The sequence below is a fragment of the Muntiacus reevesi genome, chromosome 9, assembly GCF_963930625.1.
Source record: "Muntiacus reevesi chromosome 9, mMunRee1.1, whole genome shotgun sequence".
Taxonomy (NCBI): Eukaryota; Metazoa; Chordata; class Mammalia; order Artiodactyla; family Cervidae; genus Muntiacus; species Muntiacus reevesi.
In genome coordinates this window covers 56,962,829-56,978,741 of record NC_089257.1, presented here as the reverse complement: position 1 = coordinate 56,978,741, position 15,913 = coordinate 56,962,829, and the positions used below count along the sequence as shown (strand labels likewise).

The 15,913-nt window shown below is 52.2% G+C and overlaps 1 protein-coding gene across 4 annotated transcripts in view; it reads left to right on the top strand.

Moving 5' to 3' along the window:
* Positions 1-15,913, top strand: part of ABCC8 (ATP binding cassette subfamily C member 8) — a 77,927-nt gene that overhangs the window by 31,654 nt on the left and 30,360 nt on the right. For all 4 annotated transcript variants that reach the window (XM_065944175.1, XM_065944174.1, XM_065944173.1 and 1 more), the window contains exons 11-16: positions 8,819-8,859; positions 10,038-10,183; positions 12,441-12,546; positions 12,685-12,801; positions 13,205-13,280; positions 13,957-14,062. In XM_065944175.1, coding sequence (XP_065800247.1) covers positions 8,819-8,859; positions 10,038-10,183; positions 12,441-12,546; positions 12,685-12,801; positions 13,205-13,280; positions 13,957-14,062 — 592 coding nt within the window. The remainder of the gene's footprint in view (positions 1-8,818; positions 8,860-10,037; positions 10,184-12,440; positions 12,547-12,684; positions 12,802-13,204; positions 13,281-13,956; positions 14,063-15,913) is intronic.

Sequence of the window (15,913 nt, the reverse complement as noted above, 5' to 3'; positions counted from 1 at the left end):
TTACATTAGCCAAGTGGTTTGGGAAGCCCAAATCCAGAAAAATAGAGAAAAAAACCCAAAACATATAGAACTCTTATGGTCCCAGAAGATACACATATTAAAACCATTTTCCAGAGAACATAGGACTCCAGTGGCAAACATTCCTGTTAAATAATGAGCTAATAATAAAGAAGTTAAAATCCACCAGAAAAGATGCACCATCAGAGAGTCAGCAAATGCAAAAATTAGAATTAGTTCTTCAGTACCTAGAGATGATAGAATAGTTTGAAAGAGATAATAAAATATATGTGTTAAAATAACTAAGGAGCTAAAGGAGGGCACAGGCAAAACAGCAAAAAGAAAGCCAAAAGAACTTCTCAAAATTAGAAATTCAGTTCTTGAATTCAGATGGCTCCCTGGTCCAAGTGAGCAAATAGAGGTCACGCCGTGGATGGAGTCCTGGCCTAAGTTTACCTCCATAGTTGGTCTAGTGACCCCATGGACTCATCCCTTTGCAGTTACTGCCCAAATACATAATCAGGATGTAGATATTTAGCAGCTAGAAGACCCCATATTGAGTCCCTGATCTGCCCAGTTTAAGACCCATTTTGGTAGGAAGGGCTGAGGGGAAGCCCCCAGAGAGAAAAAATAAAAGGGCAAGAACCCAGTGTACCGGTTAAAGGAATTTACATAACTTGAAGAGGGGATTTGTGAATAAAAAGATGTATCTGTGGAAATTACACAGAATGTGGCAGGGAGAAGTAAATGGGAAATGCTTTTGCAAGTTAGAAGAACCATTTAACAGATGGGAAATTGAGGCCCAGAGTGAGTATCTCCCTGAGGTCACTTCTGAGGTTAATAGCATAGCTCAGACTAGATTCTCTAGAATCTCTGAGACTCTCAGAGTTGAGAACCTAAATGAGGTGAAGAAAACTTAGGACACAATGGAACACCGTTTTCAGGCTGTGGTCTCTGAATGGAAGAGAAGCAACCTAGAATGGGCTTTGATGGGAATGGGAAACAAAGAAGGAAATTAGGAGAGATAGACACTACCACCCCCTCCGCCAGCTGAAGCTGGTGCCTTTGGTGTGCCAGGAAGAGACATAGGTGTGGGCTTGCCAGCAGTGGGCAGCAGTGGAGGGTGCACTGACTGTGTTTCCCAGACAGGCGCAGGGGGAATGAGAAGGGATTCGGGTCATCTGTGTGTTCCTGGCAGTCCACTGCCTGTCAGACAGAGGGTCTGGCGGGGCAAAGTGGCCTGCATTCAACCTGAAGGTTCTCACAGGGCAGGTCTTGCACTGAGCACTTCCTTGTGTCCGGCCAGACAGCACAGGACAGATGGTATCCTGGTCCATGCAGCAGCGACCAGGCCATCCACCATCATGGCACTAGCCATGGCATCTTTCTGCAGAAATTCCTGCTAAGAACTGATTTTCACAGAATGGAGTGATGAGCATGGCAGGCTTCCTGGACTCCTCACCGAGACACTCCAGGTTTCTCTGCTAGGACCCTGTGGCCTCCTCCTGGACTGAGTACTTGATCAGTTCAGTTTATTCGCTCAGTCATGTTCAACTCTGTGACCCCATGGACTGCAGCACGCCAGGCTTCCCTGTCCATCACCAACTCCCGGAGCTTACTAAAAACTCATGTCCATCTAGTCAGTGATGCCATCCAACCATCTCATCCTCTGGCATCCCCTTCTCCTCCTGCCTTCAATCTTTCTCAGCATCAGGGTCTTTTCTAATAAGTCAGTTCTTCTAATCAGGTGGCCAAAATATTAGAGTTTCAGCTTCAGCATCAGTCCTTCCAGTGAATATTCAGGACTGATTTCCTTTAGGATTGACTGGTTGGATCTCCTTGCAGTCCCGGAGACTCTTGTGAGCACTTGATAGAACAGGAGAAATAGAGAAGGAGCCTCTGGGGAGCACAGGGAAACCAGTGTGCACAACCCCTGGCCTTCTTCAGCCTGTCTGTCGGCTCTGCCTACCCCTGGGCCTGGTCGTGGTAACAGTAACCCCACACTGTGTTCAGCTCCGTGAACTACAGACACTTGGCTTCCAGACACCCCATCGGGAGGAACAGCTGTTGAGGTAGGGAAGGACTTCTCCCTCCCAACAAGAATGTGGCAGGGTGGGGTGGGGCAGGCTCACCGTTGCTACAATGGGAGAGAGAGAAGGGAAGCAGTAAGGAAATTGGGGGCACCGAGTCCCCAAGATTCCTGGCAGCAAGGTAGAGGCAGCCTCAGACCATATAGACAGGGGCATGTGGGAGCTCCTTTGCATCTAGGAAATGTATGCTCATTTCCTGCGATCTGAACTGCAACCCGCAGGGACATGGCTTCCTATGTAAACAGCATTATAAGATGCCTAGGTTTCCGGGCTAGCCCAATGAAGCCTGTCTAATAAATGTTCTTTGTCCTGTGGGCCCCTAGATAACAAGCCATGGCTCTGTGAAGGGTTTGGGGCAGGAGGACCTAGGGCAAGGAGGCTGCATGTTGTCCAGAGCTGAGATGACTCTGGAAGGAATCAGGGGCTCTGGAGCTATGCAGGGGTCTGCTCAGGGTCCCTCCCCTGTCTAGTACTTGGTGACCTAGAAAGACAACCAGAGGAGCCCAGGCTGGTCCGTGGGAGACGGCAGAGAGGGGACAGGAAAAGCCCTCAGAGAAAGAGAGCTTGGAGAGCCAAGTGCTGCTTGCTGGGTGTTCGCCCTTCCTGGGATGGGTTTCTCGCTGTTGGTCGGTGGTGGGATGGGGAGACACAGGTTAGCGGCGCTGCTGGGCTGCAGTTATTGGCTTTGAGTGTGTTTTCATTTATGTCCTCCTGGGCTTCCTGCCTTCTGCTCTCTGTCACCTGGAATTAGGACCCAGGTGATTAGGCTTGAGGTAATGGGGCATCTTTCATTCTGGCCTCTGGCACCAACCATGGGGTCCTGGCACTGCAAAGGAGCCCTGGAGTCACATTTCCTGATGGGGCCCGTCGGTGGTGCTGCCTGCTGGGTGTTCAGTCTGGTCATCATACACCAGGCAGTCAGACTGTCATGCAGACAAGGTTACCTCTGACGCTCTATCTGATGGTCTCAATGTCAGCATCACTGTGATCTCCTGTGTGTGGAGCCCTGAGCTGGTGCAGGGCAGGTCAGCACAAGGGGGTGAAAAGGAAATCAGTGCAGTTTCCCTGCTATCAAAATCCAGAATGGGTATTTCCTCTTGAAGAAGAACAGATGTGAGTTACTCAGATGGCACTGAGTGAGCCCTGCCCTGTGCTAAGCACTCAAGAGGCCAAAAGATGAGCTCCTGTTCTCACGGAGTTTATACTCTGCTGAGCGGTCAGAGCTCACATACACGAGACAGTGTGGCCGGGAGTTCTCACCCACAGGACCTGCTCTGCACTGGCTGCTCGGCGAGCCTGACTGCACTGACCCTCACAGCCCTGTTGTCCCATTTTACAGCAGGAGAGACTGAGGCTCAGAGAAGTGAAAGGACTCTCTGAGGTCCTCAGCCAATAAATGGCAGAGAATAGAGAAGAAGGAAGCCATGTGGGCGGGAGTACACACAAAGCTTCATGCAGGAGGAGGTTTGGCTGCACCTGGCACAGGCCAGGTTTTAGTAAGAAGACCAAGTGAGGAAAAGCGGGGGTGTGCCACGCTCACTCCTCTTAGAAGTCAGTCATCAGTCCCACCCTTGTTTCCTTGCAGTACCCACATAGCTCTAGGTGTCCAGTCCAGCCATGAATTGGAGGATAAGCTCTGCAGAGGTGACAGGAGGGTCCCAGGCCCTAACCGTCACCCACCCGACATGCTGCCCGTTCATTCTATCCTTTGTGTAGCACTCATTCCAGAGCCTTCTCTCTTTGCCAGACTCTACTGAGGCCCTGGGCATTAGAGAGGAGGCTGCATGGCCTTTGCCCTCAGTGTCTTATGGGAGACCATGATGTGAACAGGGGCCATGCCTGTGGTCAGTTCTAAATCCCTGGGTTTGCATGCATGGTGCGCACCTGGCCCTGGCCTCTTTTATTTCATTCCCATATCTAATAGATATTTACTGAGCACCTACTGTGTGTCAGGGCCTGGAGGACACCAGGTGGCGAGCAGAAGTACCAGTCCCTGCTGCAGGCTACTCACAGGGTAGAAGGGAAGCCAGATGTACAGCTGTGCCATGAGTGACGGGAGCAGAAAGGGGAATCCACTGGAATGGCACCCAACCTAGTCTTAGGGGTGGTGGGTGTCAAGGAAGGCTTGGGCTAGGTGAAACCCACTGCTGGTGCCCAAAGAATCATATGTCAACCGAGTAAGGGAAGATGTTCCAGGCCCAAAGGCTGAGAAGTGAAAAGGATGAGAGTGTGTTCAAGACTCAGATACACTGCTGTGAGCAGAGATCACAGGGCCAGATAGTGCTGCATCTTGTGCGTTGGGTTTCCTCCTGAGGCAGGGAGGCAGTGAAGGAGCTCAAAGAAGGACGGGTTTGCCGTCTTTTCCAGTGTTCTGTAGTCAGGGTCGGAACCACACTTAGGTGGTTCACATTGGATAAATGTGACTGGCCTCATACTGTGTCCTGAAAAACAAAAACAAGCCCCCCCACCAAACCCAGCTCTGCCATTCAGGGAGCACCCAGCACCTGCCCCTCCTGGAAACCCAGGGCCTGGCTCTTCTTGGCAAGTCTTAAGCTCCCTCTCTCCCCCTGGGTGGAGGCCCTGACTGAGGACAGCCCGTGTCTGGGGACAAGTTGGCCTCCAGCTCCTCGGGACTCCTTTAGCATCTGGTCTTCCTCCTGCCAGCTGGTGCAGCCGCAGTGGACTGGTGATGCGTATCCTGGCCTGCCTGGGGAGCGAAGGGGGTGGGGCGGGCACTGGGTGGCCAGGGAGTTGGGGGTGGGGGGCGGACTGGAGGCAGGACTCAGCTGGCTGTGAGCCCCCCGCCTCACTTCCACCACCTCCAGCGCTAGACGCACCGTGAACCTGCTTTCCTTCCCTCACTTGGCTTCAGACTGACTATCAGATTGAATAGTGCTCTTGCAGGTGCGGCCTGCCTCACTGTGAGCCGGCAGCTTCTCCCCTGGGCCTGGGGGGGAGGGGGTGAACTTAACCAGAGGCACAAATGGCTCACTGTGACTCCCTGACGCGTGGCTTCTGAAATATTTATCAAAGCTTTGGAGATGAAAAGCTCCTGTTATTACCGTGTGGGGGCTGGCACCCACGGGCCGGGCAGCATTCCTTGACCAAAGCCAGCGGGGAGCGGGTCCATCTGAGTCCTGCTTTGTTTTCAGTGGATGTATTATTTTGTTTTGTTTGAGGGGCGACACAGTTGTTCACTACTCTATCCCTCAGTAGTGAGGGGTTGTGTTGGTTGCCTGGAACGCAATGCCTGGAACAGAGGAGACCCTCAATTTCTGAATGAATATTTCTTAGAGGAGGAGGGGGTTATTAAAACAATATCTATCCTTAACTCTGAGTTGTTACAGAAAGGTTTTCCCTTTTGAAGGTGGCCTTTCAGGCCTGCCTACATGCAACTAAACTTTTCCATAACAGCGTCACACTCACACCTCGTTTTGTAATCTTCTGCTTTCACATCGTGTTATTTAACAGTATTTCCTACTCCCCAACATTCAAGGTTTGAGCACTGTCGTGGTTATCTTTTTTAAATTTTTTCCTAGATCACATCAAAGTGAGTCAGCCTACCCCATGCCAAAGTTGGAGAGAAATCTATTCTTGGTCTTATTTCCCACTCCTCCTATAGGCCCTTATTCAGAGAAATGGAGGCAAGGCCTCAGGTCTTCAAGCCATGAGAGCTTGAAGGGATGCCCAGCTCCCTTCCCACCCCACCCCACCTTACCTTCATCCCAGGCACAGGGGGTCTGCTGAGTGCAGAGAGATACCAGACCTTGTAGCAAGCCTGTGGCTAACACCTCCCAGTCTCCGGCACAGACACCCCCACTTCCAGCTGTGTTCACCCCAAGTCCTAATGGCCTGATCTTCAGAGAGGCCTTTGAAACGCAAGCAGCTGGCGAGTCTATTCACCCAGCCCCCACCCCTGAAAGTGACCCAGAGCTCCCTGTAAAAAGGCCATCCTTCCAAAAGAGAATGACAATGGAAGATAACGTTTTCATTTTTAGCGTCTCCATACAATAGCCAGAACCGGACAGAAGTTAATTATATATCACTCGTGTTATCCGTGTTGCTGCCTCAGCTTTGGAATGCTCCTTTTCAGATTTATGTATAGCTGGTCTCATTCCTCAAAGGAGTTCAGGCAGCTACAAGAATGAGGACAATGAAATAGAGAAAAAATATATATAAATTAAAAAATCACGACCAAGGAAAACGCGGAGTGGAACACAATGTCAATGATCACACATTTCCTGACTGTAGAGTCTGCCTGGAGTTGCCGTCCCTCGTTTACTAAAACAGTCGCTCCCGTTAGATGTTTCCAGTTTACTTCATTTCAGTGCTTCTTTTGCTGTGGTTGCAGTTTTCGTTTCGCTGTGACAGATAGTGGTGCGGCTCACACCGTCTTACTCAGAGCTTTGTGCTTCTCTTGAGTGATTATTCAGGATAAATTCCTAAGAGAGAGATTACAGGATCAGAAGGTCTGAATTTCTGTGCAGCTCTAGCTACGAAGCACCAGGTTGCTTTCTTAGCGAGTTGTACCAGTTTATAATCTAACTTCCTGGCCTGTTCTTTAGCTGGGTGTTGGGCCCCCGCATGTGTGGGAGGGGTCTTGGCCTGGGGCAGGGTGGGGTGCAAAAGTTCCTGTTGACAGGGTGGGCAGGAGAGGAACAGAAGGTGCCATCTGCCCTGAGGGTGCTCCGTGGAGGAGCTGCCTGTAGGGGAGGGGCGAGGCTACCTGTCTTTCTAACTGTATGGTGATGGTCAAGGGCCCAGGCCTGATGGACATCCTCCTCGCCCTCCCTCTTCCCAGCCAGTGATGGCCATGCTGTGTTCTGTGTCCCAGATCTGGGTTCACTGTGCTGTGGGAAAACCAATACTGCTTAAATCCTGCCCCCTGCAGTGTAAGAGGGCCATGAGGGAGGGCTGTGGCATTGTGGTGGGCACCAGGAGACCATGGAGCCTTCATCCAGGAAGACCAGTCAAAGCCCTGTCATGTATGATACTAGTGTTGACAAAAAGCCTTGTGGTCAGAGAGATGGGCAGTGCCCCAAGGGCTCCAGCCATATCTTTTCCATGAGACAGGGAGCCCTCCAATGGCAGGGCCCATAGATCAGGAATTCCCCAAAGAAGGGAACAGTGTCTTTCCTATTTGCTCGAGAGCCCCACATGAGCACGTTTCCTGTCTCCCATCCTATAAGGTACCTCCTGGGAGCATAGTTCCTTACCTCCTTCCTCAGTCTGGGAGCCCCATGAGGGCAGGGACCATGTTCTTCCTCTCTCTTGGGGTTCCACATCTCCAACACACACTGTGGATGTTCTCGCTGGTGCTAGACTCTTGGAGTAAGTAGACAGTCAGCTTCTTGAAATGGTGTTGAACATCTGGAATTCTTCAGAGTGTCAGACACTTCACCATTCATTGAAGAGGAGCCATGTGCACAGGCTGAGCCCTTGGCCTCTGGCTCCTGCCCCCTTCTGCTTTCATCTGGCTGATTGCAGAACCAGACACTTGGCTGGCCTGGAAGAGGCTCCAGGAAGGAAGAGGGAGGAGGTGGGAAGGTGGCAGCTAGAATGGGCATCTCTTACTCCAGGAGGGCTGCTCTCCGGAAGCTTGGGCCCGGGGTCAGGGCTACCTCGGGCATCTCACAGATTGGGCCAGAGGAGCAGGACTAAGCGAGCCGCCCGGGGGGTGTAATACTCAGGTAGCACTGAGGCTTCATGGAGCCCATTCCCTACATTACCTGCTCTCACCTTGGAGAGCGCCTGAGTGTGGGAACAAGTAGGTCCAAGTTAACAAAACTCAGGGGAAAGAAACTGAGGTCCAGGGAGGTAAACGATCAGCCCAGGATTACACAGGTTAGAAAAAATGAGGACTCCACCCTGCTCTGACTTTAAGTCCAGATCTCTTTGCTCTTTGGGGTCCCTGTGAAGAGTCTGAGGACTGCACTGTAAGCAGAACAAAGAAGGAGCCTCTGTTGCAGGAAACCGACTGCCCCACCTAGGCATGGACTCTCAGCCTTAGAGCTAAGGCAGTCCCTGCTTCGAGCTGTCCTCAGTCACTAATACCTCAGTGTGAATGAGCTTGAAATCCTTCCTAAGAGCCTTGTGGGAGTGAAAGTGTCAGTTGTCCGACACTTTGCGACCCCGTGGACGGTACCCCATCAGGCTCCTCTGTCCATGGGGATTCTTCAAGCAAGAATACTGGAGTGGGTTGCCATTTCCTCCTCCAGGGGATCTTCCTGACCCAGGGATTGTCCCCAGGTCTCTCACACTGCAGGAAGATTCTTTACCATCTGAGTCGCCAGGGAAGTTCTAAGAGCCATGGGAGACGGAGTCCTCTAAGCCTCAGTCTGGGGAGATTCAGTGACTAGAGACAGAGGAAGGAGAAGCAGCTTGGTGCCCTCAGAAACATGCTGCTGACCTCACGGTTGACCACAGGCCGCCAACTCTCCAATCCCTCCTCCTGCCACTTTTTTCACACGGTCCACATGGAGCAGAGTAAGAGCATCTCAGCCTTTCTTTAGAGGCTTAGATGACTCCAGGGCAGGAGATAAGCATCTTGAGGGCACATGGTAAGGAGCTGGAGGCGCCGTAGGGCTAAGATTTCTGCCCCTCCCATGCCCCAGCTCCACCCTGCAGGCTGGGTAAGGACCCCAGAGGCTGCCCTGCCTCCAGTCCAACCTGGGAAGCTTCACCTCCTGCTGTCTTCATCCTGCTAAACTCCTTCTGTGCTTCCTCCACAGTTTTCATGAACACGGCCATCCCCATTGCAGCTGTCCTCATCGTAAGTGGACCCTTTCTCCATCTCCCATTGTGGGAGGGCAGGCAGTGGGGATGTCTGGAGTGGGAGATTCCCAGGGTTTGGCCTTTCTGCAGAGGGGCTTCAGAAGCTCGGTTCAGCAGGGGCACTGAGAATGGGGTCATGGATGGCAAGTCTGTCTGTATATGAAGCTGGTCCCTTCTCCACACCCCATTCCAGGCACACCAGACCTCTGCCTCCCAGCCTGGAAGACCTGATGCTTACTCTTGAGAGCAATTAAAGTTTCTTTAAAAAATTGCCATCAAACTTCTTCATTATAAAAGTGAGACACATTTTTGTAGAAATGTTGGGAAATTCAGAAGGGAAAAGGCAAAGAGAACTTAAATCACCCATAATCCCACTGGCAACAACTTCAATGTGTTTCTTTCCAGTCTTTTCTTGAATCACAGAATACAGCATTTTTACAAAAATAGGATTGTGCTTCACACGCAGTTTTGCAACCTTTTTAAAAGTTAAGAATATGACACGAACAATTCTCCATGTCATTAAATATCACAGTGGTGGTTTTCTAAAGCAATTTTGGCCAGAGCTGTGTGGGAGCTGAGCAGTGGGGGCCAGCAGCACGCCCCTTCAGAAAGGCCACACGCCCACAGCCCCTTCTCTCAGAACTCCCATCCTTGGCTTCTGTGACCACTGCAGTTCTTTAAAAAGATGCATTTCTTTCCCCCGGGGCCGGAGTCCCTGAACTGTGTCAAGTTCACAGCCTGTCAGTCACGCTTGGGAATTCACTTTCAACATGATTTATTGGGCTGGTTCCCGGCCTGGCTCCTGGGGAACTCTGGGTAACAGAGGTACTGAGCCAAGCCAGGTAGCCAGAGGCTGGCGGGGGGAGGGGGGCATAGCTGAGAAGATGGTTTTGTAATTAGCATGTTTGCATTTTCCGGCTGAGGACTGTTGTCTGAGAGTGGGCAGAGCTGACCTAACCTGAGGACTCCTGGTGTTCCTAGAATGAAGGAGGCAGGGCCAGGAGGGATGGTTCCATGGATGACTCTGAGGATGACAGCATCTCCAACCAGAAGCTCCCCTGGGTCCCTTGATCCCCCTTCTGGTTTCCTTCCCCGGGGACTGAGGGCTGCCCGTGTGGGAGGGGCCCGTGCCCTGAGTCACGCTCTCTCCCATCTCATTTGTGCCTCTGTCCACAGACCTTTGTGGGCCACGTCAGCTTCTTCAGAGAGGCCGACTTCTCCCCCTCGGTGGCCTTCGCCTCCCTCTCGCTCTTCCACATCCTGGTCACGCCACTGTTCTTGCTGTCCAGCGTGGTCCGGTCCACAGTCAAGGCTCTGGTCAGGTGAGAGGAGGGTTCCAGCCAGGGAGACAGTCAAGCTGCTCATGTGTCAGGCCCAGGCTTGCTCCAGTGACCACAGTAACCACAGTTATTTAGTCCTGGGACACGCCTGCCCGTTGATGTGGGCTTCGCTGAAGCTGGTTGTGGTTGGTCAGAGGGCCATGTGTAGCTCCCCTCTACACCATCCCCGAGAAGGACTAGCCAAATTTCTTATGTCCTCCAAGGAGAGGGAACTCAAAGTCACCTTCAAGACAACTCCATTAAAAAAAAAAAAAAAATTGACCTTGAGCCGAACTTGGTATATCCTCATAAATTCTAACCACTGCTCCAAGTTCTGCCTTCCAGAGCCACTCAGAATGAATGTCATCGCTCTCCCACGTGATGACAGCCCTGCAGATGTTAGCAGGCATCCCTGAAATCTTTGTCTTCCCCAAGCTGAACACCCACGGTCTCTCCACGGGACTCAGCGCCTTCACAGTCCCAGTCAGGGAAGAGGCTTTCCCCAAGCTCCTGCACCCTCTATCTCCAACTGGCCTGCACACTGGGAGGCCCCACTTCAGGGCTCAAGAGCCCAGTGGTGACTCTGCCACTCTCCCAGAGGCATCGCCTTCTTGGGAGTGAAAGCCTGGAGGTAGAAGGCTGAGGCTCTGGCTGGGGAATGCCACAGCTGGAGTGTGAAAATCTCCCGAGGCCTCTGAACTAGCTTTGTGAAAGCAAGGGCCAGGTGTGCCTCTGGGCAGAGCTGGCTATGTCCTTCCTTATCACCAGTGGGACCAGACAGGAACAAACATCCTCTGTACTTAAACCCCTCCAGCCTTGAGGGAAGTGACATCCCTCTCCTGGACCTGACAGGTCCGAGACAGCTGGCAGGAGGGGTGGCTATTGGAATGAAGTAGCTGATGGAAAGCGGTCGAGGATGGAGGGGCATAACACAGCGGAGCTGTGGTCGTGGGAGAATCTCACTAGGGAGTAGCTGGCTGGAAAGGGATTAGCTCCCATTTCCAGGGTCAACTGTGTTGACTCACTTTTAGTGACATTGTGAAACTACTAATCATTAGCCCTCCTCCCCCACCCCTACCCCAGCTGATGATTCTGTGTAGAACCCAGATATTCAAAGGTGTTACAACTATGGGAAATCTCTTGCCTGACCCAGAAGCATTTCTATATAAATACTCCTCATCTCATCTCAGGATAGCTACAGCCTTTTTAAAGAAGGAGACCAGACTCTGGGCTGAGAGTGGAAACAGGACACAGCCTGAAGCTTTACCCTAAGTCAGCTCCATCTCCCACTCCTTGCCCCCGCACCACCCCACCAAGCTGTGTTGGAATGGGGACAGAGGGAGAAGCAGGCAGAGACTGGCAGTCTGCTCCTTGTATGGGGAGGGAGTGTCGTGCTCAGAACAGAAATAGAGGTAGGGATGGCCCCCAGGCTATTGGAAATTTAAGCAAAAGGTGGGATTGTATGAACAATTCTCAAGATTCCCTAGACACCTTGCCCACCTCTAGGGATAAGAGAGAATGAATCAAGTGAAGCTTCTGGAACCTCCTCTGAGTTCATAAGGAAATCCTTGGGGTGGAGAATAGCCTTTTCCTCCATGAGTTGGAAATAATACCTCTTCCATACCTCCCCCAGCAAGATCAAATTATTTAATGGGGATTCAATTATGTGCTTATAAAGTATTTAACAGTGTCCGCTGTGTAGTTAGTAGCTTAGTCATGTCTGACTCTTTGTGACCCCATGGACTGTAGCCTGCCAGACTCCTCTGTCCATGGAATTCTCTAGGAAAGAGTACTGGAGTGGTTATCCATTCCCTTCTGCAGGGGATCTTCCTGATCCCAGGATTGAACATGGGTCTCTTGCATTGCAAGCAGATTCTTTACTATTTGAGCCACCAGGGAAACCCCAACTCAATGGTTAATAGCCAATCCTAATCCTAACTAACCTATCAGAACTCTAATAGTAACCGATAAAGCCCAACACCAACCCTCCTTCAGTCTAATAACCAGACTAACCAACTAACTTTAAGTAACCCTAAAACTAGTCAGTCCCTCCTAATCCATGCCCTAACCTACTCCAGCTGACTAGTCAACCCTAACAAACCCTAGTAACTTCTGTTGCCCCCCACAGAATGCCCCTGGTCTGTCCCCTCCCGTGTGGGCTTTGTGGGGGCCACAGCTGCTCTCTCAGGCCTCCCCCTCCTCCCCCTCCCCTCCCCTCTGCCCCCCGGCAGGGTGAGGGGGGTCTGCGCTTCCTCTGCAGCGTGCAAAAACTGAGCGAGTTCCTGTCCAGTGCAGAGATCCGCGAGGAGCAGTGTGCTCCGCGAGAACCCGCGCCCCAGGGCCAAGCCAGCAAGTACCAGGCGGTGGTGAGTGCCCCCCTGCCCCTCACCCCCCTCCCGGTGTATTTCTCTAACGCCTGCAGCTCCAGCCCTGCTGCTGTCCTGCCTCAGCTTCCTTGCACTGCTCCCAGCCCTTGGGCCCTCACCTCCTCTAATCAACTCCAGCCCCTCAAGGTTGTGAACCGCAAGCGTCCAGCCCGGGAGGATTGTCGGGGCCTCACGAATCCACTGCAGAGCCTGGCCCCTGGCACAGATGGGGATGCTGACAACTGCTGTGTCCAGGTGAGTCCTAGACCCTGCACCTCCATGCCCAGCCACTCAGCATCATCTCCACGAGGAAGCACAGTGTTTGAAGGACCAGACACCTGTGTCCTGAGCCCTCTGCCCTGAATGGAGGTCACCCTGCCTGCCTGTAGTGTCCATAGGGGTCCTGAGAGCAGGGCCAGTGCTTCAGTCTCCACCAAGTGGGGGGACCTGTGGCCATCCTCTGGGGAGGGTGCCTCAGCTAGAGGTCTGCATGAGAAGGCCATGCCCCCACTCCCCTGCCTTGGAGGTGGACTGAAATCAATGTGTTTTCTGGTTTTTTTTTTTTTTTTGCTTTCATGGGGGAGGGGAGGCAAGACTATTCACACCAGCCTCAGCTGCTTTTCTGTTCTCTTCTGTTCGGTGGGTGCCCCTAATGAAGATCATTGGAGGCTTCTTCACATGGACCCCCGATGGAATCCCCACACTGTCCAACATCACCATCCGCATCCCCCGAGGTATGGCCCGGCTCACCCCTCCATCATGGTCTAGGGGTGTCAGGACCGACTGAGCAGCTGTTGCATGTGCACTCTTGGTGGGCGCTCTGGGCTACAAAGGCTAGAGAGGGGCTGGGCTCCTTCCTTGGGGAGTCCAGGTGTTGGTGGGAGAGCATCAGCAAGGACAGAGCCAGACAGCGGGGCCTTGATGTCCGACCATCTGTTGCAGACAGAGTGGGTGCTTCACAAAAGGAAAGGTGACCCCCAGGAGCCAGAGAAGGTGTCGTGGCAGAGCTGGGGACTCCAAGAATGAGCAGGGGCCTTCAGGTTGTGAGCAGAGTGGACAGAAGCAGCACCCTGAGCAGAGCTCAGGAGGGGGAAGGATAGGGTGGCCTCTGTGGGGACCAGGAGGCCCTGAGCTCACAGTGGAGCACGTTGGAGAGAGAAGTAGGCCGTCAGAAAAGGGCAGGGAATTGGCAGTAGAAGGACGTGGGGAACCAGAAATAGGGTGTGGGTTTCCAGAAGGAAAGGCTCGAAGGAGGAGAGGACTCCCTGGGGATTCTAGGTAGGAGAAGAGCAAGTGGGGGCCCCAGAGTTGGGTCTATCTGTCTGCCTGTCTGTCTGTCTTTCTGGGTGGTAGTTGTTCAGACTCCTTCTGGCCTCAGTTCCACCTGCCGCCCTCCCTCCCTCCCTGCAGGCCAGCTGACCATGATCGTGGGGCAGGTGGGCTGCGGCAAGTCCTCGCTCCTCCTCGCCACCCTGGGGGAGATGCAGAAGCTCTCAGGGGCCGTCTTCTGGAACAGGTACTGTGTGCATCTTCCAGGCTCAGTTAGTGGGAAGATGGCGGGCAGGCAGGCAGCCCTCCTTGCAAGCATGCTTCTCAGTGCAGGGTGTGTCACGCGTGTATTGAGTGTGTTCTGCGAGCACTCAGTGAAACCAGTGACTTGCTATTCTTGTTACCATCATCAGTACTAGCCCTCGCTGTGTGCCACGGACTTCCCTGGTGGCTCAGAGGGTAAAGAATCTGCCTGCAGTGCAGGCACCTGGGTTCTCTCCCTGGGTTGGGAAGATCCCCTGGAGAAAGAAATGGAAACCCACTCCAGTATTCTTGCCTGGGAAGTACCATGGACAGAGGAGTTTGGTGGGCTACAGTCCCTGGGTCACAAAGAGTCGGACACAACTGAGTGACTAACACTTTCACTATGTGCCAGGTACTTTGCTAAGTCCTCTGCACACAGTTTCATTTAATCCTTATGAAAACCAGCAAGGTGAGTACTATTAACAGATCTCATTTTGTACAGAAGGGCCAAATTATTTGCCCTAATTCACCAACCCAATAAGTGGAAGAGCTGGAATTCAAACTCAGTTCTGTTTGACTCCAAACTCCATGTTCCCTCAGGCGCACTGCCTCCCGGTGCGGGGAACTGTAACACGAACATTGGTTTCTGGCTTGGTCATCAGCAAAGCTGATACAGACCAGTCAGTGCGTATTTCAAGGCACCAGAGATAAATCAGGCAAATGTGGGATTCTGGGCAAAGATCGCTATCTTCATTAAAGAGCCGAACCCCAGCCTGAGTCAATCGTGAATCTCTATTATTTATAGCTACCTATTTCCAAAAAGCAGTTTAAACTAGCTGATTAAAGTTACATATACGATAAAAGCTTTTTTAAAAGTAAGAAAAGAAGAGATAAGAAATGAAGAGGGTGGGAAAGCTGTTCAGAAACCTGGGCAGAACACGGCTACTGCAGTCAACATGTAACCTGGCTTAGAGTCCACACCCTCTGCCCCCCGGCACTTCCCTGCCCCCAAGTATCCAAGAGAAAGAGGGATCTGATCAAGGTTTCAGGAATAAAAGTCGAGGCCAGTTCAACAGAGGACAAACTTTCCCTAGCGATCATTTCTAGGGGCAAACTAGCTTTCAAGATGTAAGGTTTTTTCACCAACTTGAGAGCAGACAGCAGAGAGAAAGGCTTTGGAACAGGCACCCCCATTTCCTGCTTTCTCAAAATGCCCCTGAACAGTGCACCCAACAAATGGCAAGTTTCCTTCCTCAATGGGGCTATGGGCTGGCAATGAGTTCCTTGGGTTTCCTATAACTTCAGTCTCAGAAACCTTAATTCCACTGGGAATGTGGTATGTCTGGGGCACAGGGTCTCTGCCTCCATTCCCCATCTTATTCAGGTGTTTCTCCACACAGCCTGACTGGAAAGGTCCAGGCATTGGATGGCCAGACCCTGGTGCCAACTGACTCTCAGGGCCTTGGAGGGAGGAGTCCTGCCACTGGCTGCCTGTGTATATCTGTGACAGGAAGACAGGAAACCCCAGTGAACTGTGAGCTGAACAAAACAACTGGTAGTTATTGGGCACCTGCTACTGGCAGGCCCTTTAATAAGTGTACTGCACACACAGCACATTGAATCCTCTGGCTGGGTGTTATCACCCCATTTCACAGAAGTTAGAACTGAGGACAGGGAGATGGGGTGACATGGTCAGCATGTGGACCAGAGTCCCAAGCCCCGACTCTTTCCCTCAAGCCTGCCTGCTGCCTTGGGCTGGGGTCCCTTGGGTCTTAGCTCCAGAGATTATTCTCCAATTTCCATGTAGAGGGCAAGCGGGATCCAGGCCCTCTCTCAGGGCAGGGTGGGATTTCCT